Source organism: Myripristis murdjan, chromosome 18, assembly GCF_902150065.1.
Source record: "Myripristis murdjan chromosome 18, fMyrMur1.1, whole genome shotgun sequence".
Classification (NCBI taxonomy): domain Eukaryota; kingdom Metazoa; phylum Chordata; class Actinopteri; order Holocentriformes; family Holocentridae; genus Myripristis; species Myripristis murdjan.
In genome coordinates, this window is record NC_043997.1 from 1058772 (window position 1) to 1086554 (window position 27783).

The 27783-nt window shown below is 41.7% G+C and overlaps 1 protein-coding gene across 5 annotated transcripts; it reads left to right on the top strand.

Annotated features, from left to right (window-relative positions):
• The first annotated feature begins 821 nt into the window (after positions 1-821).
• On the top strand, positions 822-26012 carry LOC115376674 (uncharacterized). 5 transcript variants are annotated; one of them, XM_030076412.1, is made up of 8 exons: positions 822-868; positions 1477-1518; positions 2011-2157; positions 22250-22381; positions 22827-23069; positions 23206-23280; positions 25151-25297; positions 25897-26012. In XM_030076412.1, the coding sequence occupies exons 1-8, from the start codon at positions 841-843 to the stop codon at positions 25998-26000; spliced, it is 918 nt and encodes a 305-aa protein (XP_029932272.1). In that variant the 5' UTR covers positions 822-840; the 3' UTR covers positions 26001-26012. The 5 variants fall into 5 exon arrangements, with proteins under 5 accessions (XP_029932272.1, XP_029932270.1, XP_029932273.1 ...); XM_030076410.1 differs by lacking the exons at positions 822-868; positions 1477-1518; positions 2011-2157 and adding exons at positions 8925-8975; positions 11302-11343 and having other exon boundaries at positions 22103-22381; XM_030076413.1 differs by lacking the exons at positions 822-868; positions 1477-1518; positions 2011-2157 and adding exons at positions 8925-8975; positions 11302-11343 and having other exon boundaries at positions 22103-22381; positions 25184-25297.
• The last annotated feature ends 1771 nt before the right edge of the window (positions 26013-27783 follow it).

Genomic DNA, 27783 nt, shown 5'->3' on the forward strand with positions numbered 1-27783 from the left:
TATTTAAAAAACAAAACTGTCACTTTATGCAGATGATACTCAGGTGTACCTGCTAACACTGACTCATCTATCAGTTCCTCAGCTGGCTGTGTGGTTGATGTTAAAACATGGCTCTCAAACATTTTCTCCACTTTGATACTTTATCCCTGTTGCCATTCACCAATGTCTGCCAGGCAGTATCCCACAGTAAGAAATCTTGCTGTTATTGTTCTTTTAAATCAGACTTTCAGCTCAAATCAGTTTTCAAGGCCAGCTTGACAACAGAATTTTTCAAACACATCCCTTTCTCTCCATCTCCACTTTTCAGGTCCCAATTAAAACCTCTTCTTGCTGGCTTTTCTGACTTAGATACAATTTGTATTTTATCATTGTATCCACTATTAATGACTTTTATTAATCTGCTCCAATGATCTGAATAGAATTTGATTTTATCACTGATTTTGTTTTTAACCTCAGTTTCGCTGGCTACATTTGTTTCTAACTTCTTTTATTTTCTTCCATTGTCTTCATTCTTTCATTATTCATTATTTGATCTTGTGCAGCTTCAACTTTATTCTTAATCTCCTAATTTGTTTTGGACTTGATTTAATTTTTGCCTAATGTTTTATCTGTCTGACTTCATTCAGCACTTTGGGCAGTGATTTGCTGTATTGTGTAATGTGCTATATAAATAAACCGAGATATGACTTATGACAGATGACTTCCTCTTGAGTCAGTCAAAGCAGCCAATCAGTGAGCAGGACTGCTGGCCAATGAGTAAGCCAGAGGCGGCTCATCAGACCAGCAGACTTGTGTGCCAGTTGTGCACAGCTGGTCGAGCCTGAAGCAGCAGGAGACAACATGACGCTGACGCCCAGACTGATACTGGGTGAGTACTGCACTGTGTGTGTGTGTGTGTGTGCGTGTGTGTGTGTATGTGTGCAGCCCTGTAGTCTCATGTCCTTTGATGGGGACTGGCCTTACCTGCTGTTTGCTAATTAGGGTCATCTGGCACAAGCTTTCAGTGAGATTTATCAGTATAAGAAAACAGATGCAAACAATTTTCAATGTTTGAGTCATGAATCATGATGGGGAAGTTTCCTAAGAATTTTCTTAGAGATCACCACTGATCATAACAGAGACCACAGCAGTTATTTATACACAGCTCTCTGTTCTTACTGTGTATTTCTCTGACTGCGTGAATGTGGTTAGGACAGTTTGCAGATGATTTTGCTTCCTCATCGCTTTTAAGAGAGGTGGTTTCTTTTAGCTTCAACAGACTGTTGAACTGGTTTTGTGAGGCCTAATGAACACGTTGAATACATTTCCTATGTTGAAAGTTTACCCAGTGTGCACTGCAGCGCCACCACTGGGCACAAAGTACACCGGAAACCTTTAACCAAAACAAACCTGATGACAGTTTTTGAATTTGCTAATGATCTATTTTCTGTCATCTTTAACTCTTCCTTCCTCCTCATCCTTCTGTTGGTGTTGCAGCGCTCTGTGTGGTGCAGTGCTGCAGACGCACCGAGGCTACAGGTGAGCTACAAGAAATGCTACCCAAAGGAACTGAAACACTGGACGTCCAGAGAAGAACATGGTGTCCAGCATCTGGTCTCAGTCTGGGGAAGTGGGGAATTTTAACCCAAAATGTTGAAGAAATTTTTTTAATGTTGTGATTAATCAAATGTGAAATTTTAACTCCAAAAAAAAAAAAAAAAAAAAAAAAAAGATGGTGTGATTTGATTGTTTTTCCAGAAACTGTATTTATCTGTTTCTTCAGTATTAACTGAATGACAGATGGAGCTGATGATATTTTCAGTATGACAGGAATGTTTGACCAGATTAGAAAAGCTTTTGACAAAAATGTATGTTGGAACTTTTAAAGCTTATTTCTTAATGAAAAATTTGCTGTTTGTTTTTTAAACGAAAGTGTTGCAGGTTGTTCTAAGGAGTCCCTGTTTATCCCACCTCATGATGTCTCTCTCTCCCTCTCTCTCCCTCTCTCTCCCTCTCTCTCTCTCTCTCCAGTCTCTCTGATCGTCCGTCCAGACAGACAGCAGTTCTTTTTTCTAAGAGCGGTTTTCTCTCTGAGCTGTGAGGATGAGGAGGAGGAGGAGGAGAATTCTTCAGGATGGAAGGTGAAGAGGAGGACAGGAGCTCAGACTGAGGAGTGTGGTGTTGGAGGCTTTGGGAGACTTGATGGTTCCTCCTGTGAGATGGAAACCATCAACACAGGAGAAAGTGGAGATTACTGGTGTGAGAGTCCAGACGGAGCGAGAAGCAACAAGGTCCACATCTCTGTAACTGGTACAGTAGCTCAGTGGTTTTCAAAGTGCGGTCCAGGGACCCTCAGAGGCCCTTAAAGGGCTTCCAGGGCTCCTCAACTAAATGAGGAATAATTTAATCTCACAATGGCTGTGATTTTGTAGGAGAGCTTAGTCTATCACCTTGGTTCTTAGTTTGCTTTCCAAATATCATGGTCATCACCTTGTTGCAAAGCATTATGGGATTTCCTTTGCTGTGTAGGAGCCACTTGATGTTTCCATGAAATTTTTCTCCAAATCAAGGAACCAAACGAGGAGGTTCCTCTGATGAAATGAGACAGTCCTTGGCAGCCATATTTCCTAACTTTAATTAATTACTGCCACGATTGCAAGGTTCCATTCTTGCTGAGCCTCATTGTTCACCACTACAGCGGTGCAGAGTGATCACGTACGCCGATGATGTTGTTTTGTATGTTGACTCACATCCTGGCCAATAAGATTCAGTTGTATGAAAACCATACAGTCAACACACATCAAATTTGATGTTAGAGCCGAGTTTATTAGATCCAGGTTGCACAGTGTGGCTTGTAATAAACCTAAGGCTCCATAACATGAAGGTTGACAACCCCTGCAGCAGCTGACTTCCTGCAGTCGGACTGGGCCTCTGCTGCAGCTCTGATGGATCAATCATCTGTCATGGTTCTGTTTTCTTTCCTGTTGCTCCCAGTCTTTTCCTCATATTTTGGTGTAGTTTCCGTTGCCCTGCTGTGTCATTATTCCCGTTGGTGTTTTCACCTGTGTCTTATATCCCTTGTCACCCCGTCACACCAGCACCCTATGTCTTAGTCTCATTTGCCCAGCCGAGCTCCACGCCTCTCCTGATTTTTTACTTATGATGATCCTTAGTTTCTCTCAGTCTTGTGCTGCAGCCCCTTCCCCAGGTGTGTCTTGTCACCTGTTAGTCTCAAGGGTATTTCAGTCTGGTTTCCAGTTCAGTTCTTTGATAGTTTGCTGTCTGTGTTCCTTGGTGTTGCAGTATTACGGTCCCTGTGTTTCCAGTCTGCCAGTTACATCAGTCTGACAATAAACTTGTTGTTTTGTTTTGTTTTTGCATCAGTTCCTGTGCCTGCCCATTTGCTCCTGTGACTGCATCACACATGACATCACCAATCATTAGTTGTTTACTTTAATCACTATTTCTCTTTGTGTCTCCTTGTTCCTGTGTCGTTCAGCTTTTATTTCGATCCTGGATATTCCTGCAAGTCCTGTGATGGAGGGAAGTGATGTCACTCTGTTCTGTAAAAACTGGACTGGTTCCAGCCAACCAGCTAATTTCTACAGAAACGACACCTTCATTACAACTGCACCTGAAACAGGTTTCACCATCAGTCCAGTCCAACAGTCTGATGAAGGTTTCTACAAGTGTCGTATTGATCGTTTTGGAGCTTCAGCAGAGAGCTGGCTGTCTGTCAGAGGTCAGGACCCTCACTTTCACTTCCTGTTCACATCACATGACAGTTATTAGAGTCGCGTTTCAATATTTAAACAGTTTTTCTAACCATCATTGCTGCTCTCTGGGTAGCTGCCCCCCCTCCATCTGCTCCCCTGTTTTCTGTGGGGAGGCTGCTCTGCCACCTGGTGGTCTGCTGCCCGTACTGCATCTGCACCGTCCTCCTGCTGTCAATGTGCTGCAGCAGGAAAGGTACACACACACACACACACACACACACACTTTTAAAGGCAGACTTTGCATTTCACTGTGTTGTTTATGTTTTTGTGAACATTTGACATCAAAACATTAAATTCAGGTCAGAGATTTTAAAATGTTATGTTAACTCTCTGGGTTATCAGTGTTGGCGTGAAGCTGAGGCGTTTCGTTCTTCCTCATCCTCATCCTCATCATCAGTAAACAAAGTGTTGTGCCCTCCCTTTCCAAACGGCACAGTCTACCTTTAAATATCTGATGGTGTTTTTTATATCCGGGCCCTGATTGGACAAAATCAGCTCAAGCTGAGTCCCGTGGCTTGATGAAGGTCCACATGACAAAGTCTGAGAACCCCAGCTCCTAGCCAAACAATGCTAATGTTAGCCACATGCTAGTTTAACATGTCCAGTCCCATTGATCCCACATGGGCCAGTTCAGGACTGTGAGGCCCGGCTGGAGCTCCAACCTCTTCAATAAGACATGAAAACTGTTCACACACTCCACACCGACCCGGGCTCACACACTCAATGACCTGATGTCACTTCCTGCTTTGCACGGCCAATCACAGGGAACAAAACAGCTGTCCCCATGGAAACCACCCAGCGTGACCAGGGTTTGGTTGAAGAGTATGATGATGTCGCCGCTGATGTCACCACCGAGCATGCCTTCTGATCTGAAGAGGCCAACAGCTCTGTAAGCTGTGTGTGTGTGTGTGTGTGTGTGTGTGTGTGTGCTGTGCTATGTAACCTGTCTCTGGTTGGTTGTGCCAATAAAGCTTTGATTGAATCTCACCTTGGCTTGGAAGCAGTGAATGGGACGTTGCTAATTTGGGAGTTTCGGTTTATTCAGTGAATTCAGTGAAGCCGATTAGCTGCTTTGGAAAACATCAAGTTATGTGAAGTAAAGTTAGATGTTGTGTAAATTTAAATAATGTTATTTTCACTACAGTGTGTACCGTCATGTGGTTTCACATCACATTATATTACATTACCGTACATTACCTTATGATTCTTTACATTATGGTACATTATGTTACATTTAAGCTGTAATTTATTCGGAGAAGACAAACCCCCAGGTGGAGCAGGACAGAGGAGAGCCCTTTATGTCAGATTACAAACAAACAAACTGTCTTAAGGCCAAGAAAACACACAAGCAATTTATTTTAGTTCTGTTTATTTTGGTATTGTATGATTAGATTTACATATGCAGCGGCTGGACCACACATGGTCATTAAATTTTAAAATGTTTCAGTTCCGTAAAATAAAAAGCATTTTTTCTCAGAAAATTACCGCAGAAGTAAAACCCAATAACTAAGATGGAAAGTAAAAGTCCACTTGGTGAAAATAAAGGGCTCTAGTTTCCCGGCGCAGCGCGGGGTGGCGCAGTGAGGCGAACCCCGCGCAGAGCTAGTTTCGACCGGCGAAACAGCAGAGGCGGACAGTGTCCAAGTTTCGCAGACGGACTTGCTCGGAGATGGGAGTGGTGGCGCAGCGGGGGGAGGTGCCGACAGATTCGGCTTGGCGCAGTGACAGTTTTGTGCCAAAAGGCTTCGCCGAGGTGCGCCAAAAGCTCGCCTCCTGAAACCACGTCTACTTTCCGCGCAAGGCGGAGCGGAGCCGGCGCAGTGGAAGTTTGGCTGCCTGGCGCACATCACCAAAACCTCACGATCAGCACAAACGGTGCCAATCTCCTTTGATCTGACATCAGCTGTGACGGGACAGTTGATATGGAGATATATGTATGTGCTGATTGTGATCGTAGCATTGAATAGTGTTTTTTTCGGTATTTATTGCATCGTTCATGTGCCTGACATCCCGGAAGCCTGCCTGTGAGGTTTTGGTGACGTGTCCGCACTGCTCGCCGGTCTCCGCTCCGCGCCGGTCTCCTGGGCTCCGCTCCGCCTGTGGCGGTAGACCTCCTTGTCAGCTGTGTAAACTTTCATTACGCCTTCGCGCAGCGCATTTTAAAGGCGAGGACAGGGGCTCATTTGATTGGTTAAATGTGAATCGGCTGTGTCAAACCCACTCCATGCCTTCTCTCCTCCCTTGCGCCGGTAGGAGGGACGGCGGAGTACTTGCGCCACCGAGAACGGCGTGCCAAACTTGGAAAATCCACCTGGCCACACCCAGTTGGCGAAGCGCATCTGCGCTACGCCCCCGCCTCGCCTGGTCTGTGAAACTAGAGCCCAAAGTCTCTAGTTACAGTGCCAGTTTTAGTGAAAGGCAGCGGCACACATCAGAGTTTGAAGCTGGGATTTAAAAGAGCTCAGAATCCCAGAATCAGAATCCCTTTTATTGTCATTTTCCCCATGTACCTACATACATCAGGAGCCTGAAATGTCGTTTGAAGCTGGGATTTAAAAGAGCTGAGAGCTGGAGCAGACCTGAGATCAGCTGGACGCCTTTTCCCAATTTGCGGAGCGTACAATCTATAATCTATAAGCTGCTTCGCCATGTTTTGTTTGTTTTAAGTCGTTTGAGGCCATCCCAACCCGGCGAGGAGCAGTGGCGGACACGATGGTCTAAATGTCCAGCTGACGTGTGTTTTAGGTTTGGAAAAAGCTCTGGACGTCCACCCCAAGGTAAATCGAGGAACTGGGGGCACCGGGCTGGTTGGTATTGTATTGTATTATATTGTAAATCTTTATTATCCCCAAAGGGCAATTCAGGTGCAGCACATAAAACTCACATGGAAACACAAAAATACACGAATACACAATAGTGACTAATTAAAACACCCCAGGTCCACAATGCAAGCCTACTCCAGAAAAATTGGGTTGTGCAAACGGCATAATCCAAAATACAACGATTAAGAAAAAGAAATGCAAAGACTAAAAGTGCAGGTAGAATCTACCGAGTGAAGGGAAGGACATCCAACCTATCTGAGTTGGTTAATGGCCACAATGGCCTTAGGAATAAAAGAGCACTGAGCTCTGTAAGTCCTGAGCCCAGGCACCCTATAGCGCCGCCCACAGGGCAGAAGATGAAACTCCTGGTGTAAAGGGTGCGATGGGTCAGCCAGGATAGAAGAAGCCTTTCTGACAAAGTGTCTATTGTATAGTGCAGACAGGCTAAGCTGGGGCACCCCTGTAATCTTAGAACAGGTATTCACCACTCTCTGGAATTTGGCAAAAGTTAAATAATTAAGGCAAAAGTTAAATCAGATTCAACAAAGGATCTGTAAAACAAAGTCAAAACTGGTTTGTCCACATTAAAAGAGTTAAATTTCCTCAATAGGAACAGTCTTTGCTGTGCTTTGGAGTGTATGGAGTTCGAATTTTCCTCCCACTGCAATTTGTCATCAATAACTGTGCCCAGACATTTATTGGTGCGAACAATTTCGACAGACTTATTGGCTATAACCGACTGCTGAGGAATAGGTGGATTTTTCCTGAAATCAATCAGCATGTCCTTTGCTTTGCTTAGATTTATCTTTAAGTGAGCTGCCTCGCACCACTCAGCAAAATCAATCAAAGTTACTGGGTCCATGCGCTCCCACAGTCAGAGCTGTGTGAGGTCCAACTTGTTCAAGGTGTTGGACTGTGACTCTGCTCTTTGTGGATCATGTTGTCCTTCTGTCTGATGATTCCTTCACTTAGAGATGCTTGTCTGGCGGCAGGTTTGCACCCAGGTTTTCTTAAACATGTAGGCCCGCTTATAAAGAAGATTAATTTAGATCCCGCAGATCCGTTCAACTTTAGATCTCTAGATTACTACTCTGCTGTAGATTTTCCTGTGTCAGAATGGCATCAATGATGTTTTTCAATCTGGTTTTGAATCACATCTCAGCACTGAATCTGCCCTTTTAATGATGTTTTGCTGACGATTATTACTGATGCTGGCCACTCTGGTGTCCTTGTTTTGTTTGATCTCACTGCTTCATTTGGTACAGTGGACCCTGAGATTTTGATCTCCCATCTTGAGCAGGTCGTTGGTATCCATGGCAACACTCTAAATTGATTTAAATCTTATGTGACAGACATCAGTGATCAGCATCAGTGATCTCTCCTCTCCGTCAGCCCCTCTGACCAGCGGTGTACCACAAGGCTCCATACTGGGGCCTCTGCTGTTTTCATTATAGATGCTGCCTCTGACGTCTGTATTTAAAAAACAAAACTGTCACTTTATGCAGATGATACTCAGATTTACCTGCTAACACTGACTCATCTATCAGTTCCTCAGCTGGCTGTGTGGTTGATGTTAAAACATGGCTCTAAAACATTTTCTCCACTTTGGTACTTTATCCCTCTTGCCATCCACCAGTGTCTGCCAAGCAGTATCCCATCATGCCTTGTTTCTGTGGCACCCTACTAGGAACCTCATTTAAGGAATCTTAAATGAATCTTGATGTTAATGTTCTTTTAAATCAAACGTTCACGTCAAATCAGTTTTCAAAGCCAGCTTGACAACAGATTTTTTTCAAATTAGAGTTTTAGCCAAGCTCAAACCCACCAAATTCATCTCCACTTTCCAGGTCCCAATTAAAAACTCTTTTTTTGCTGGCTTTTTTGGCTTAGATACAAATTGTATTTTATCATTGTATTCACTATTTATGACTTTTATTAATCTGCTCCAATGACCTGAATAGAATTTGCTTTTATCACTGAATTTGTTTTTAACCTCAGTTTCTATGGCTGCACTTGTTTTTAACTTCTTTTATTTTGTTCCAGTGTCTTCATTCTTATTTGATCTTGTGCAACTTTAACATTAATTTTAATCTCCTAATTTGTTTTGGACTTGATTTAATTTTTGCCTAATGTTTTATCTGTCTGACATCATGCTGCATTTTGGGCAGTGATTTGCTGTTTTGTATCATGTTCTATATAAATAAATCGATATATGACTTATGACGGATGACTTCCTCTTTAGTCAGTCAACGTAGCCAATCAGCGAGCAGGACTGGTGGCCAATGAGCAAGCCGGAGGCGGGTCATTAGACCGGTAGACTTGTGTGCCAGTTGTGCCCAGCTGGTCGAGCCTGAAGCAGCAGGAGACAACATGAAGCTGACACCCAGGCTGATACTGGGTGAGTACTGCACTGTAAATGTGTGTGTGTGTGTGTGTGTGTGTGTGTGTGTGTGCAGCCCTGTAGTCTCATGTCCTTTTATGGGGACTGGTCTTACCTGCTGTTTGCTAATTAGGGTCATCTGGCTCAAGCTTTCAGTGAGATTCATCAGTATAAGAAAACAGACGCAAACAATTCCACGGTTTGAGATGACGTCATGAATCCAACATAGAATTTTTTTAGAGTTTTTCTGCAGAGGAAATTTAAGAAAATACTCAGGAATATGTTGGTGAATGAGCACCAAACATCACTGATCATAACAGAGAATACAGCAGTTATTTACACACAGCTCTCTGCTCTTCCTGTTTATTTCGCTGACCATGTGAATGTGGTTGACACAGTTTGCAGATGATGTTGCTTCCTCAATGCTTTTTAGAGAAGTGGCTCCTTTTAGCTTCAAGAGACTGTTGAACTGGTTTTGTGAGGCCTAATGAACACGTTGAATACATTTCCTATGTTGAAAGTAGGGATGGTCCGATCCGATCCACTGGATCGGTATCAGGTCCGATCCAGGCCAAAATGACTGGATCGGGTATCGGATTTTTTTATTAGAACCCGTCCGATCCGATCCATAAGCCCAAGCTATCTCATATATCCTCAACTTCACTTTGCGCGACATGCTGTAACACAGACGAGCTGTCGCCATGGTTGCCATGTGCCTGTGTTTTCGTCACGTGAGCAGAAGCCTGCAGAGCTGCAGTCATGTCCTCCGTTAACTATATGAGTGTCTCAAGGGGTGGTAGCAAAACCGGACATTTTAACACAACGGACTTAATAAAGCATCTGAAGAAGCATCATGGAAAGGAGTACAGAGACTTTTTACAGGCGAGTGCAAAGAAAAACGAACCGTTTTTGTTTTGGTGCAGCAAATCTTGGGTCTGTTTCCCAACGCAGGTTTAGTGAAAACTCTGAGTCTGTTAACCCTGAAATGAGGGAAACTCTGAGTTTTCCGTTTCACAGAGGGAGGGAACTCAAAGCAGAGAAAGAGGGGTAACTCCAGCCTGTTTCACAAAGGGAGGTAACTCAAAGCAGAGAAAGAGGGGTAACTCTAGCCTGTTTCACAGAGGGAGGTAACTGAAGCTCTCGGTCAGTTACCGCAGTAACAGACTCCATCAAACTAACCTGGTCGGGACCAGGTTTTTCTCATGAAACCTTGAGTTTCTCTCTGTGTCCGCCCTCTTTCAGCCACACACCGTATTTAACTTCCTCATTCAGTCAGTCAGCAGGCGAGTTTTGGCGTGGCGTATTAGTTCTGCCGTCTGTTACTTTAAAAAAAAAAAAAGATTTAAAAAAACAGTCAGTCGGCCTTTATTAGAAGTCCATTAGTAGTTAGATGGCGTCTTTTTTTCACGAACATGGCATGTCCTTTCGACAACGATCCCGTGGATGAAGGTGCAGTGTTACTGCACAGAGAATTAAATATTCGTCGGGAGATGGTTATAAGACCGCGCATAGATGTTTTAGCATTTCCAGACAATTATCTTTTTGAGCGTTACCGTTCCACGTCACCTAAATGAAATAAATTAACAGGCCAGCAGTAATTCAAGCAGTTTTCCCCTGTAATATTATTGATTGCAACGGACTACTTTTAAACTTACGCATTGACCCGAGCAGCAGTGTTCTCCCACGCCGTCTGCAACACCGTTGCAGCGGTGTTGCACTTTAAAAAAAAAAAAAAAAAAAAACCTGTTCAAACTCGCTGTATGAATGCATTAAGATTTCCAATTTAATTGGGGTGAAAAACGCAGCCCGGCGCTTCCCCGTTGCCATGGTGACTCGTCTTATAGCTGTTGTGCACGCGCTTACCTCCAGGTGAAACTACTCCGAGTTGATAAAACTAACTCAAATGCAAAATTTGCACTAAGTTGCACTTTTATTTAGTGTTACACATGACTTCAGTTGTTGTCACATATTTTCCTTCTTTCTTTAGGGGACCAGAATAGTTGTTGTACAGTGAATGTGGTGTTTTTAGATGTCAGTATCAAGCAAATTACATCCATGTATTATTAACAACTTTTAGAGTGACAAAAAGAATCGGATCGGTATCGGTATCGGCTGATCCTCAATGCTGCAGTATCGGTATCGGTATCGGATGTGAAAAAGTGGTATCGAGCCATCCCTAGTTGAAAGTTTTCCCAGTGTGTGCTGCAGCGCCATCAATCGGAACAAAGTACAGAGGAAACCTTTAACCAAAACAAACCTGATGACAGTTTTTGAGTTTGCTAACAATCTATTTCCTGTCATCTTTAACTCTTCCTTCCTCCTCCTCCTTCTGTTGGTGTTGCAGCGCTCTGTGTGGTGCAGTGCTGCAGACGCACCGAGGCTACAGGTGAGTCAACCTGTCTGTCTCTCTGTCTGTCTGTCTGACTGTAGCTATAGGCTCTGGTGGGTACCAGTCACTTTATTTCAGGACGGGGGATCTTGCCAAAATCAAAAATAAAAGAAAACTTGTGCACTTAAAGAGAAGTCAGATGGTGGCGCTGTAACCTCTGAACACATTTCTCCTTCCGTCTGTCTCAGTGATCCTCACACCGCCGAAGGTTGAGGAAGATCCGCCACTAATGAACTTCTCAAACCTCAAACCTCAAACCTCTGCTTTGGTTTTCTAAATTCCCAGTCGTGTATTTCAGATCCACATGATCCACTTTGAAACTCAGACAGCTTTAGAGCTGCTGGGAGGTTCATTTTTTCACTTTGACAGAGCCAGGCTAACGACTCCCATAGACTTCAAGTCTTTATGCTAAGCTAACAGGAAATGCTACCCATAGGAACTGAACCACTGCATATCCAGAGATGGAAATGGTGTCCAACATCTGGTCTCAGTCTGGGGAAGTGGGGAATTTTACCCAAAATGTTGAAGAATTTTTTTTAATGTTTGATGAATAAAATGTGATATTTTAACTCCACAAACAAAAAACAGACAATGTGATGTGATTGTGTTTCAGAAACTGTATTTATCCATTTCTTCAATATTAATTGAATGACGGACGGAGCTGATGAACATTTCAGTATGAAAGGAATGTTTGACCAGATTAGAAAAACTTTTGGCAAAAATGCATGTCAGAACTTTTAAAACGTATTTCTTCACATTTTTTTTTTAAACAAAAGTGTTTTAAGGAGTCCCTGTTTATCCCACCTCTCTCTCTCTCTCTCTCTCTCTCTCTCTCTCTCTCTCTCTCTCTCTCTCGTGATGTTAATTTAAAGAAGCTTTTAAGTTTTTTTGGAATGTGTTCAGAAGTGAAAAGGGGAGTTTTGTGTCACTAAGGCAGTGGTGGGACTATGGAAAAGTGCAAATCAAACAACTTTGTCAACAGCACACACTCAATATTATAAAAAAATATGCCAGAGGACCTACTGGGTATAAAAGCGCAGGGAACATTGGTGCGGTCAGGGTTCCAGGGTGCTAATCTGATGGATGCACCCTCCACCTTCTTTTTTGGTTTGGAAGAAAAGAATGGGCAGAGCAGAGTTTTATACACGCTGAGGTCATCTGGAGGACAGGACATAATGGAGGCTGGAGAGATCCGCCGCACAGCTGTGTCTTTCTATGCTGAACTGTACAGGAGCGAATACAAAGACAATGAACCAATGTTTTCATCATTCTGTGATGGACTTCCACAAATCCCTGCTGGAGAGAACGTTGGTCTTGGAGGGCCTCTGACTTTGGTGGAGCTGCATGCAGCTTTGCAGGGCATGGAGGGGCATTGATGGACTGAATGCTGATTTCTACAAGGCATTCTGGGAGGAGTTGGGTGAAGACTTACTGGCTGTGTTGACTGAAAGCCTTAAGGAAATGTCCTTGCCTTTAAGTTGCAGAAGAACTGTGATAACTCTGTTGCCCAAGAAGGGTGATCTAAGAGACATTAAGAACTGGCGTCCTGTTTCTCTGCTTTGTACTGATTATAAAATCCTGTCCAAAGCTCTGGCAAATAGGCTCAGGAAGGTGCTTGACTGTGTTTTTCACATTGACCAAACGTATTGTGTGCCTGGTAGGTCTTTTGTAGACAATGTGTCTCTAATTCGTGATGTTTTGGAAGTTTCTAGTTTATTGGACATTGATGTTGGTCTCATTTCGTCAGACCAAGAAAAGGCTTTCGATAGGGTTGAGCACCCATATCTCTGGAATGTATTGGAGCAGTTTGGTCTCAACCCAGGTCTTATAGCCATGATCAAAGTTTTGTACCAGGATGTTGAGAGTGTGCTGAAAATAAATGGAGGATTGAGTGCTTCTTTTAAAGTTGAAAGAGGTGTCAGGCAAGGTTGTAGTTTAAGTGGGATGTTGTATGCACTTTCTATTGAACCACTGCTGCACAGGCTACGGTCATGTGTAAATGGTCTTATTGTACCAAGTTTTAACACAGCACATGTTTTATCTGCACATGCGGATGATGTTATGATCTTGGTTCAAACAACGTGATGCTGATAATGTTGAAAAGAATGTGAATGATTTTGGAATTTTGTCATGTGCTAAAGTGAATTGGGGTAAAAGTGAGGCTCTAGCTGTGGGGAGGTGGCGAAGTGGCCTCCCAAAATTACCGAGAGGACTTATATGGAAAAGAGGAGGTATCAAATATTTGGGGATTTACATTGGAGACAAAAATACTGAAAAAAGAAACTGGGAAGGTGTCATAGAGAAAATACGAGGAAAATTAAATAAATGGAGATGTTTGCTCCCAAAAATGGGGAGAGCATTGGTAATCAATAATTTGGTGTCCTGCACTCTGTGGCATCGATCAAGTTGTATGGAGCCTCCTGGTGGTTTAACTGACAAACTACAATCCATCCTGGTTGATTTTTTTTGGAACAGGCTACATTGGGTGCCGCAAACTGTACTTTTCTTGCCAAAAGAAGAGGGGGGGCATGGTTTGATACAAATTCAAAGTAGATTGTTAATGTTTCGATTACAGTTCATTCAGAAATATCTAATTACTAGATGTGAAGACCTTGTTTGGAAGGATATTACCAGTACAATTTTGAGAAAAGTAAATGGTCTTGGGTTGGATGCCACTCTGTTCTTAATGGACAACAATTTTCTAATGTTGAATGATCTGTCATCTTTTTATAAGGGGGTGTTTAAAGCATGGACTTTGTTTAAAAAGAAAATGATTGAGCCTGTTGTGTCCCTACACTGGCTTTTAGAAGAGCCAATTGTTGGAGGGGGTAGAATAGATATACAAGACAGTTCAACACTGAATCTCACCCATATCCTTTGTACTGCTGGAGTGGTTACTTTGAGGAAGCTAGTTGATGTGGCAGGGCCAGACCTAACAGATGCACAGGCTACAGCTGATCTCCTCGAGGTAAGATCAGTTCGCTATGCAGAACAGATTCTCAGGCGATGGTGTAACAAATTGTCCAAAGAAGAACGTGAACTCCTGAGAATTTATAGGGAAGGAGATGAGACCCCTGATGAGGATGACCCTTTTCCTGAATTAGAACTTAGTCCTAACTTGGAAGGCTGCTCTTGATGCCTGCTTGATATAAAAGAGGTTGAAAAGGTTGATTTGTACAGTGCAAAAGGTAAAGTATGGTATAGATGCTGTGTTAAACCACTTAATAAAAGTAAATTGAAGGACAGAGAGGACTCCGTTTGGAGTCCTCTCTGGACTGTGTATTCTCTGCATGTAACTGATGCAGAGAATACACAGTGGAGAGTTCTTTATAAACTCCCCTCAAAAAAAGTGACTGGTGACCTGCAGTGGAGAATTCTCCATGGCGCAATAGCTGTTAATGCTCTTGTGTCTCGAATGAATCCTAATGTTTCAAATAAATGTCCTTTTTGCGGAGAGGTAGAGAACATTTTTCATTGTTTTTTAGAGTGTAAAAGATTTGATGGTTTGTTTTCCACAATGGAGACTCTGCTTTTATTTTTTGGAGAAAAATGGTAAAAAAGTGCTTTTATATTTGGGGCTGGTTACAGAAAAAAACAATGCTGCTAAATGGCAACTGTTAAATTTTCTTTTGGGTGAGGATTTTAATGCATTTATATCTTTTAAAAAGTTGCAGTTTGTTATTATTATTGAAGCATATCAAGCTTTAAGTGAATCGTGGTCTTTTAATGAATTTAATGACTTTTTACAAGTTTTAAAGAATACTGCTATCTTCTCTGGAGCTTGGGCTAACAGGCCTGAGCCTGCTACATCCTCTTGGGCTAACAGGCCTGAGCCTGCTACATCCTCCTGGGCTAACAGGCCTGAGCCTGCTACATCCTCCTGGAGCCTGGGCTAACAGGCCTGAGCCTGCTACATCCTCCTGGAGTATTTGCAAGAACATTTCAGTGTCCAGAGGTCTCTGCTGAGGGCTGTAAGTGGAAGACAATGGCATTTTTCATTACTTTAATATGTTTGTTGGCAGTCTGGGACATGAGACCAAACAATATCCCCTGGGTGAGTACCCATAACAATGGTTTGTGTTTTTGGGACACTTATTATAGTGGCACTGTTTTTAATGCTGATTATGAGCAACCACAGACTCATTTGGTCTGGGCCTTAAACTCCTGGTCAGATGTGCCCAGGGAATTACTTAAACTCCAAAGTGTTCTTACTTTATATGACCTCACACTTTCGCTCAATGAAAAGTATTGCATGGCTTCAACATACAAAAATATTACTTCAAAATGTGAAGTGAAACAAAGATTGATGATTGTCTTACTCTTACTTCTATCTGGAAATGTGCAACCGAACCCTGGACCTGAACTGCAATATATTCAGACTCAAATCAATGTCTGGTCTCAAACTTGTCCATCTTAATGTGCGCAGTTCACTACCCAAAGTGGACATGGTAAAAATTTGGGTTAGATCAACAGATGCAGACATTGTGATAATCTCTGAAACGTGGCTGACTAAATCTATTGACTAAATGATGACATTAATATAAATGGATACAATATCTATCGTACTGACAGGCCCAAAAAAGGTGGTGGTTTAGCCATCTATCTTAAATCAAGATTTGATACTTCAATTGTCTTGTCCAAGTCTATTTGTAAGCAAATTGAGTTTTTGGCCTTGAATGTGGAAATAGCTAAATCCCTCTCTATAACTGTTGTTTGTTGTTATAGACCTCCATCTGCCACCAAGGAAGCGTTATCATCCTTAACGCATCTTCTGTCCAAATTAAATTATAAAGAGCTTTTAATGGCAGGAGACCTTAATTGGGATTGGTTAAATGCTGCTTCTGATGAATTTAAATCCTTCTGTGACTCTGTAAATCTTAGCCAGTTGATTGGTCAACCAACTAGGTTAAATATTAAAAGTCCTGAAAAGTCTACTTTGATTGATTTGATTCTAACAAATCTTCCTCATAAATTTTCATCCTTGGGTGTTTTCTGCAATGATTTGAGTGATCACTTGCAGCAGTAGTTGCAGCATGCAGAGACGCAAAAATCCCTAAATGCAAACCACGCATTATTTACAAGAGGGATTTAAAGAAATTTAATGAGCAAGCCTATCATCGTGATTTGTCTTTGGTTAAATGGGAACATATAAGTCTGTTGCCAGATGTTGAGCTAGCTTGGACCTTCTTTAGGGAAAACTTTGAGAAAATTGTAAATAAACATGCTCCTATAAGGAAACTCAGGGTGAAGGAGCGAGAAAACCCCTGGTTCCCCTTACGGAAAGAAAATATATTTACCAATATATGAAATACAATGTATTGTAATGTATTAGAATATATTACATTTAATATGTGAACAACAATGTATAGAAATATATATTTGAAAATGTCTCAGAAATAAATGGTGTAATATATAGGTGAATCATATGTGTCATATTTATATATTGCATCAACATATTGCAATACATGTCAATATATGGAAAAATACAGCAACAATTGAGCATTTCATATATTTGCCATATATTGCAATATAAATATATAATTCATATATTGACTTTTATATGTATAAACACAAAAACACAAAAAGGCCCAACAGAGACTACACGTCATCCGGAAACTCCGTGCCCTCTCTGTTGCCCCCCACCTCCTGTTACTACTGTACACCAGCATCATTCAACCCATCCTCCTGTACTGTTCAGCCTGCTTCTATAACATGCTGTCCACCACTAACAGGAACAAACTGGTTAAAATCACACTCACCGTCTCCAAGATCATCAGCCATCCCATACCCAACCTCACTGAGCTCAACCACAGAGCAGTCACACGCCTCGCACGGACAATAACCACTGACCCCGATCACCCTCTCCACCCATACTTCACACTGCTGCCGTCTGGCCGCAGGTACAGGACTCTGAGATGGCGACGGGCACGCTTTAGCAAGAGCTTTGTCCTGTCTGCCATCTCAGCACTTAACAATTAAGCGGTATCGGCCCAGCCCCTCTTGAGCGTTGTGATTGTTCAATGTCGGGTGGTGTTTGCTATTTGTTTGTTATTTGTTATATGTTGTTTCGGTGCTTGGTGATGTTGTTTATTTGTGCATTGTGTGTTGTTAATGTTGGTTTCTGTGACAGGTTGTGAAAAAGAATTTCCCTTTGGGACAATAAAGGCTATCTATCTATCTAAAAGTCCTCCATAATGTATTTACATTTTTGTGATGAACACTGGGTTAATATATTTATAAATACATGATCTATGACATTCCAATTATATGGGAACATGTATTGGAAATATACGTAAAATCACAGCTGCTGAGCAGCGATGGGTCAGGTCCAGGCATTTTTAGGAAGATGCTGCTCAGTCACACTCAGGCAGTTTGGAGCACATGATTAAGATGTTCACATTACAATGTGGATTCTGCACCAGTTGAGGCTCAAACCTGCAACCTCTGGAGACAGTTGTTTACCGCCCTGAGCTAATTGGCAAGTATCATCTCAATAGCAGCTTGACAAATTGACTGAGCCAGTGGTTACATCGTGTTTTCCTGAAACCGAATAAATACCAAAACTACTCTGCTAGCTCAATCATGTTGTAACTAGAATATCTGCTGGAAAAAAAAAAATTCTTTTATGGACTGATAGTTATACTTCTACCGACTTCTCAGTCTCAGGCAGATGTTTTATTTCAGCTGGGGGTGTGTCATTCCAATTTAACGTCAGCTCAGATTAATGTGGCTAAGCAACAAAAGTAAGGACAGTAAGCAGTCACATTAAGGCTGAACAGAGTTATAGAATCACCTTTTCAGGCTGTTATCAATTTACCTCTGAAATAAAGATGACAGTTTTCACAGATGTGTTGATTTATTAAATGTTCATTTCAATGTACAGATGCAAACAAATTGACAAATTAATTAAATCAGTGGCCCAGGAAACTCATAAAGACTAAACAAATGAATAACGATTAATAGGCTAATTAATAACTGATAACAATACATAGCCGCACATCTCCGTGGAAAATCTTACAGGTAGCCTACTGTCTGTGGTGCTGAATCCGCTGAGGCACTTTATTATAGAAATTAAAATTCACGGAGGATCTTGTTCAGCTCTTCTTTCCTTACAGGTGAGAAATCAGCTGTTTGCCCGGTGTTTGTCAGGTAGTCTTGTAGACATTTGACGGCCCAAGACGTTGACCGGGCCGTACCGGCTTCATTTCCTGACCTCTCCAGCTGATCCAGCACTTCACTCGTCACTCTCACGTATCTCTCCTTTTTCTCTTCTGTCTCATCTTCCTCGTTCAGCCATTTATCCAAACTTAGGTCGCCAGATAAATCAAAATTGACAACAAAACGGTCCATTATGCAGGCGAACAAAGTTGACAGTGGCTTTTGATGTGGGTTTCAGTGAAACGTGTTGCCATGGAAACCACACAGATTCGGGCAGTAAATGGCGGAGTAATATTTTCAGTGATTGATTCAGTATTTTTTATTTGCGCACAGCGAGATGTGCTGTCATGCTGATTTGAGCACATTCTAAACGTCTGATTGATGAATCAGATTGCTCGGTTGGATCTATACAACGTAGTTTCATGTTATAATTTTAAAAAAATCTCAAGTACCTCCTGGAGTTCCTCTAAGTACCCCCAGGCGTATGCGTACCCCCATTTGAGAAACACTGATCTAGACAACAGGGAGATGATGTTAATTTGTTTTTAACAATGATTGATTGGCTCCATAAGTGAAAAATTGATGTTTAAAAATGTCATTCTTGCATTGACTCCAATTGTTCACATGAGAGCAAAATTCAAAATGCTGTCAAAAATTCAGTTTTTGAGATACAGTTCTGAAATTTACCACACATCATCGACCATGACTCCAGAATTTTGTCAATTTTTTCATGAACATTGAAGATTTATTTAGCAAGACTTTGCAGGTATATGTTTACAGTAGCATTTACAGTAAAACATTTTGATGCACTGTAGGCTTAATTTTTGATAAATCAAAAATCTGTGAACATCGTTTGTGTAGGACAGTCTGAAGATGCTCTGTAGCAGGTTTGGTGACATTTGAGCAAAAATTGTGGGAGGAGATAGGTTTAAGAAGTTTTACAGTTTTGGAAAAAAAAAACAGAGTGATGGATTTCATAATTTTCAATAGGTTTAAATGTACAAAACTTTCTTCAGTATTGGGGCTACAGTTTGATGAAAGTTGTGAAGTTGTAGCACATATGGTTGATTTGTTATGAATTTTCAAAGTTTTAAGTTTAAAGGCTGAGGTAATCTGGCATGGGACTGAACCCTTGTACAAAGTTTGGTGAGTTTTCACTCATGGGAAGTATGATTTCCTCGGAAGAAAGAAGAAGAAAGAAAGAAGAAGAAAGAAAGAAAGAAGACCTGGGAATACAATAGTGTCCGGTGTCCTAAGCTGCCCGGACCCTAAATACATGCCATGCGTGGTCCATACATATGTTATGGTTGTTTATTGGAAAATATGCAATGTTAAGAAAAATCCCAATATATTTTTTTATATATTATTTTGCGATATATATATACATATATGGTATATGCATATATATTGCAGTATATTTGAACATATAAAGACAAACTATTGCATGTAAAAATATAGTGCTGTTTTTGGTCTTGATTACAATATATTTTTTATATGTATCAATATATAGACATGTATGGTCTATGCATATATTTCAATATATTGTAAAATATAAAGACTAGTTCCCATATATGGAAATGTATTATCTAATATATCACATGATATTTTCCAGTATACTGCAATATATTTTTGTTTCGTAAGGGTCTCTCTAGAACTGTCGAATGTCATTCATCAGCGTAATGTGGCATGGGCCAAAGCCAGAAAAGGTGATTCTGCCAGTGATTGGACTATTTTTAGACAACTAAGAAATAAATGCACCTCTCTTATTAAAAAGGCTAAATCAGAATATTACTTATCTATCACAACTGAGAACCTTAATCATCCACAGAAATTTTGGAAAGTGATCAAGTCTTTATCTGAAAACAAAAGCCCCCAGGTTCTTCCTACTTTTGTTGTTGCTCTTGATAAAAAGCAGCACTGTGCTGCACTTTTTATTGATCTGTCAAAGCCGTTTGACACTGTGGACCACACGGTTTTGAAGCGTAGGCTTATCAGTTTTGGTCTATCAGATCATGTAGTTTCTTGGTTCACAAATTATTTGAGTGACAGGACCCAATGTATTAAATATGATGGTTTGTGTTCTGAATCTGTGAGTATCCACAAGGGGGTGCCACAGGGTTCTATATTAGGACCCCTCCTATTCATTATGTACATTAATGATTTGGGACAAAATGTGTCTGATACTAGTATGCATTTTTATGCCGATGACACAATCATTTACTGCTTTGGCTCATCCCCTGCTAATGCTGTTGAATCTCTGCAGAAAACTTTCGATGTGGTGCAGCACACACTTCTGCAGCTAAAACTAGTCCTTAATGCTGACAAAACTAAACTAATGTTATTTTCAAACTCTAGGAAGGGTCCGCAAATTATCCCCACAGTGTCCACTCTTGAGGGAAATCAAATTGAGGTGGTTCATGAGTACAAATATCTCGGTATCTTGCTTAATGACGCTCTCACTTTCAAACCCCATATTGAGAATCTTGTGAAGAAACTCAAATTGAAATTGGGTTTTTTCTTCCTAAATCAATTTTGTTGTGTGATGCTGTAAATATGTTGTTCATGTTGTAAATATTCCTCATTCCATGTTCTAGTCTATGTTTTTAAATTTTTTATCCCCTTGTAAGTTTACCTTGTCGTCCTGCCTGTTAACCTGCTTGGCCTGTTCTTTCACATTGCTCATTGTGTACCTGTCTTCCCGCATGGTTGTGTCCAAATGCCATGTTTGGACTACTTCCCTTTTACATTTGTAACTTAATCACACAGAGAAGTGTTGGTTCCTGCGGTTTGCGTTAAAACAAATATTTGCTGCTCGCTGTTCCATCTGCCCACAATGAGCTGGGAAAAAGGGCTTTTGTCTTCTCTGCCCCTTCTACATGGAACCTGTTGCAAAAGGACTGGAAACTAACAGAACTTATCTCATTGAATGACTTTAAATCCAGACTGAGAGCACTTGAGACAGCCTCCTTAACCTGTAACTGTTTTATCTAATTTGTATGTCATTTTAATTGTGTTGAAACTGGAAATGTAACTTTTTGCTGCCTCTTGGCCAGGACTCCCTTGAAAAAGAGGTTTTTAATCTCAATGGGATATTCCTGATTAAATAAAGGTTAAATAAATAAAAAAAGAAAAAACAAGATGGAAAGGGGAGTGGTTCAAGACCTGGTTCATACGTTTGTCTCTCTGGTGAGAGCGAGGGTCTGGGTGGAGTTCAGATTCCACAAAGAAATGAAGAGTTTGGATTCTTTCTTTTTTAATGATGTCATCTGTTCAGTAGAGGAGGAGGAGTTACTATTTGGGCAGGTTTTTAGGTGAAAGTGCTTTGAGCACTTCACTCATTTATTTGATTGTTGGTTGGGTTATCTATTTATAGATTTATTCACTTATTTATTGATTTTATGTTTTTATCTGTGGTGTTGTTACATAAAATTTTACTGTAATCTGTTGCTGCTTTGCACATGAGGAAAAATTGACTTTTGATTGCATTGTGTGTTAAAAATAACTGAAAAAAGAAAAAAGAGAAAGATAAAAAGACAACAATCTCTCTCTCTCTCTCTCTCTCTCTCTCTCTCTCTCTCTCTCTCTCTCTGTCCTCCAGTCTCTCTGATCGTCCGTCCAGACAGACAGCAGTTCTTTTCTCCAGAAGAGTCTTTCTCTCTGAGCTGTGAGGAGGAGGAGGAGAGTTCTTCAGGATGGAAGGTGAAGAGGAGGTCAGGAGCTCAGCCTGAGGAGTGTGGTGTTGGAGGTGTTGGAGGCTTTGGGAGACTTGATGGTTCCTCCTGCAGGATGTCAGACCCCTACCCATCAGACAGTGGAGATTACTGGTGTGAGAGTTCAGACGGAGCGAGAAGCAACGAGGTCCACATCACTGTAACTGGTACAGTATCTCAGTGGTTTTCAAAGTGGGGTCCAGGGGCCCTCAGAGGGCCTCAAAGGGTTTCCAGAGGTCCTCAATCTTAATAGTTCATTCTTAAAATAATTCAAAGTGACAGTTCAAATTCCTACACATGTGATGGTGGTTTTGCAGTCTGGATCTCCTTCCTGTTACAGCACGACATCTAAACCTTTAGACACTGAACACAAACCAGAATGTGGTTTCATGTCGGGGTTCCAAAGAAAAATCACTGCAAATGAGGCTCAGCGACTTATTCAAAGTCCAGAACATGAAGGAGTTTGCAAACCCCTGCAGCAGCCGACTTCCTGCAGCTGGACTGGCCTTCTGCTGCAGCTCAGATGCATCAATCAATCACCAATCATTAATCACTTATCATTGATCATTGTGGTTGTTTCTGCTTGTGTCTCCTTGTTCTTGTGTTGTTCAGGTGGTCAGGTGATCCTGGATGTTCCTGCACGTCCTGTGATGGAGGGAAGTGATGTCACTCTGTTCTGTAAAATCAGTGATGGTTCCCGCCAACCAGCTGATTTCTACAGAAACAACACCTTCATTACAGCTGCACCTGAAACAGGTTTCACCATCAGTCCAGTCCAACAGTCTGATGAAGGTTTCTACAGGTGTTTTGTTGGATATGTTGGACGTTCAGCAGAGAGCTGGCTGTCTGTCAGAGGTCAGGACCCTCACTTTCACTTCCTGTTCATATCACATGACAGTTATTACATTACAGATGTTTTTAAAGATATGAATTAACCTGCTAACCATCTGCATCACTTTCCTGAAGGAGTTTGTCCTGGTTTGTTTTCCAGCTCGTCCTCTTCCTCCTTCTTTACCTCCTACTGCTGCTCCTCCTCCCTCCACCTGTGACCCGACTGAAGCTACAGGTGAGTCAACCTGTCTCTCTGTCTGTGTCTCTCTGTCTGTCTCTCTGTCTGTCTCACTGCCTCACCATCTCTCTCTCTCTGACCTCCAGTCTCTCTGATCGTCCGTCCAGACAGACAGCAGTTCTTTGCTCAACAAGAGTCTTTGTCTCTGAGCTGTGAGGAGGAGGAGGAGGAGAGTTCTTCAGGATGGAAGGTGAAGAGGAGGTCAGGAGCTCAGCCTGAGGAGTGTGGTGTTGGAGGCTTTGGGAGATTTGATGGTTCCTCCTGCAGGGTGTCAGACATCTACCTATCAGACAGTGGAGATTACTGGTGTGAGAGTTCAGACGGAGCGAGAAGCAACGAGGTCCACATCACTGTAACTGGTACAGTAGCTCAGTGGTTTTCAAAGTGGGGTCCAGGGGCCCTCAGATGCCCTTGAAGGGCTTCCAGGGGTCCTCAATCTTAATAGTTCATTCTTAAAATAATTCAAAGTGACAGTTCAAATTCCTACACATGTGATGGTGGTTTTGCAGTCTGGATCTCCTTCCTGTTACAGCACGACATCTAAACCTTTAGACACTGAACACAAACCAGAATGTGGTTTCATGTCGGGGTTCCAAAGAAAAATCACTGCAAATGAGGCTCAGAGACTTAATCAAAGTCCAGAACATGAAGGAGTTTGGAAACCCCTGCAGCAGCCGACTTCCTGCAGCTGGACTGGCCTTCTGCCGCAGCTCAGATGCATCAATCAATAATCATTGATCATTGTGGTTGTTTCTGCTTGTGTCTCCTTGTTCTTGTGTCATTCAGGTGGTCAGGTGATCCTGGATATTCCTGCACGTCCTGTGATGGAGGGAAGTGATGTCACTCTGTTCTGTAAAACCAAGGATGGTTACAGACAACCAGCTGATTTCTACAGAAACAACACCTTCATTACAGCTGCACCTGAAACAGGTTTTACCATCAGTCCAGTCCAACAGTCTGATGAAGGTTTCTACAGGTGTGATGTTGGATATGTTGGACGTTCAGCAGAGAGCTGGCTGTCTGTCAGAGGTCAGGACCCTCACTTTCACTTCCTGTTCATATCACATGACAGTTATTACATTACAGATGTTTTTTAAAGATATGAATTAATCTGTGAACCATCTGCATCACTTTCCTGAAGGAGTTTGTCCTGGTTTGTTTTCCAGCTCGTTCTCTTCCTCCTTCTTTACCTCCTACTGCTGCTCCTCCTCCCTCCACCTGTGAGTCAACCTGTCTCTCTATCTGTCTCACTGCCTCACCGTCTCTCTTTCTGTCCTCCAGTCTCTCTGATTGTCCATCCAGAGCATTTGAGCAAGAACATTTGACATAAAAACATCATATTAAATGACAGTTATTGCAGTTGTTTCAATCTTTAACACTCCTGTTATGTTCAAATTGTCTAACATCTTTTATGTTTGGGCTCAGTTTGACACCAGCAGTTTAAACCTCCACAAAATTATTCTAATTAAAATTGTTACCAAAGTTTATGTGTCAGGTACTTTATGTTTCTTTGTTGACGACCTAAATACCCCCCCCCCCAAAGCATTGCCCCAGCATTCCTATTATATCCATAAAATCTCACTGATTGACCTAAAATTGGAAAGAAATATTAATTTTTGGTGTTATAATGGCTTTATATTATATTTCTAAGTATAGATTTTTGATATTTATAACTGATGCATACAAAGTATTTACAGGACATTGAAAACATATCATCATGTGAATTTCATGTTTATCCAGTAATACCCATTACATTAAGAAAACTCATTAATATGAAGCAAAAAAAATATTTTTAATCATTTATTTAGAGACGTTAAACACTGAATGGGGTCAAATTGGCCCAAAACATAACAGGAGGGTTAAACAGTTTTTCTGACCATCATTGCTCCTCTCTGGGTAGCTGCCCCCCCTCCATCTGCTTCAATGTTGGTGAGGCTGCTCTGCCACCTGGTGGTCTGCTGCCCATACTGCATCTGCACCGTCCTCCTGCTGTCAATGTGCTGCAGCAGGAAAGGTACACACACACACACACACAACACACACACACACACACACACACACACAGACAATTTTAAAGGCAGACTTTGTATTTCACTGTGTTGTTTATGTTTTTTTGAACATTTGACATTAAAACATCAAATTCAGGTCAGAAATTTTAAAATGTTATTTTAACTCTCTGGGTTATCAGTGTTGGCATGAAGCTGAGGCGTTTCGTTCTTCCTCATCCTCATCTTCATCATCAGTAAACAAAGTGTTGTGCCCTCCCTTTCCAAACAGCACAGTCTACCTTTAAATATCTGATGTTGTTTTTTATATCCGGGCCCTGATTGGACAAAATCAGCTCAAGCTGAGTCCCGTGGCTTGATGAAGGTCCACTTGACAAAGTCTGAGAACCCCCGCTCCTAGCCAAACAATGCTAATGTTAGCCACATGCTAGTTTAACATGTCCAGTCCCATTGATCCCACATGGGCCAGTTCAGGACTGTGAGGCCCGGCTGGAGCTCCAACCTCTTCAATAAGACATGAAAACTGTTGACACACTCCACACCGACCCGGGCTCACACACCACTCAATGACCTGATGTCACTTCCTGCTTTGCACGGCCAATCACAGGGAACAAAACAGCTGTCCCCATGGAAACCGCCCAGCGTGACCAGGGATTGGTTGAAGAGTATGATGACGTCGCTGCTGATGTCACCACCGAGCATGCCTTCTGATCTGAAGAGGCCGACAGCTCCGTACACTGTGTGTGTGTGTGTGTGTGTGTGTGTGTGTGTGTGTGTGTGTGTGTGTGTGCGCTGTGCTGTGCTATGTAACCTGTCTCTGGTTGGTTGTGTCAATAAAGCTTTGATTGAATCTCACCTTGGCTTGGAAGCAGTGAATGGGACGTTGCTAATTTGGGCGGATTCAACAAAGGATCTGTAAAACAAGGTCAGAACTGGTTTATCCACATTGAAAGAGTTAAATTTCCTCAGTAAGAACAGTCTTTGCTGTTCTTTGGAGTGGATGGAGTTATAATTTTCCTCCCACTGCAATTTGTCATCGATAACTGTGCCCAGATATTTATTGGTGCGAACAATTTTTCACAGACTTATTGACTATAACCGACTGCTGAGGAATAGGTGGATTTTTCCTGAAATCAATCAGCATGTCCTTTGTTTTGTTTACATTTATCTTGAAGTGAGCTTCCTCGCACCACTCAGCAAAATCAATCAAAGTTACTGGGTCCATGCGCTCCCACAGTCAGAGCTGTGTGAGGTCCAACTTGTTCAAGGTGTTGGACTGTGACTCTGCTCTTTTTGGATCATGTTGTCCTTCCGTCTGATGATTCCTTCACTTAGAGATGCTTGTCTGGCGGCAGGTTCACTCCCAGGTTTTCTTAAACATGCAACAGTAGGCCTGCTCATAAAGAAGATTAATTTAGATCCCACAGATCCTTTTAACTTTAGACCTTTAAATCACTACTCTGCTGTAGATTTTCCTGTGTCAGCATGGCATCAATGATGTTTTTCAATCTGGTTTTAAATCACATCTCAGCACTGAATCTGCCCTTTAAACTATGTTTTACTGACAATTCTTACCAATGCTGGCCACTCTGCTGTCCTTGTTTTGTTTGATCTCACTGCTTCGTTTGATACAGTGGACCCTGAGATTTTGATCTCCCATCTTGAGCAGGCCGTTGGTATCCATGGCAACGCTCTAAATTGATTTAAATCTTGTGTGACAGACATCAGTGATCTCTCCTCTCGGTCGGCCCCTCTGACCAGCGGTGTATCACAAGGCTCCATACTGGGGCCTCTGCTGTTTTCATTATAGATGCTGCCTCTGACGTCTGTATTAAAAAAACAAAACTGTCACTTTATGCAGATGATACTCAGATGTACCTGCTAACACTGACTGACCTATCAGTTCCTCAGCTGGCTGTGTGGTTGATGTTAAAACATGGCTCTCAAACATTTTCTCCACTTTGGTACTTTATCCCTCTTGCCATGCACCAATGTCTGCCAGGCAGTATCCCATCATGCCTTGTTTCTGTGGCACCCTACTGGGAACCTCATGTAAGGAATCTTGCTGTTATTGTTCTTTTAAATCAAACGTTCAGGTCAAATCAGTTTTCAAGGCCAGCTTGACAACAGAATTTTTTCAAATAAGAGTTTTAGCCAAGGTCAAACCCGCCAAATTCACTTCCACTTTTCAAGTCCCAATTAAAACCTCTTTTTGCTGGCTTTTCTGGCTTGGATACAAATTGTATTTTATCACTGTATTCACTATTAATGACTTTTATTAATCTGCTCCAATGACCTGAATAGAATTTTATTTTATTGTTTTTAACCTCAGTTTCTATGGCTACATTTGTTTGTAACTTCTTTTATTTTGTTCCAATGTCTTCATTCGTATTTGATCTTGTGCAACTTTACAGTTTTTTTCAATTGCTTACACACAAAACCTTTATATATCACACTATTTCTAAACTCTTTCACTCAAACCTCACAACTTCAC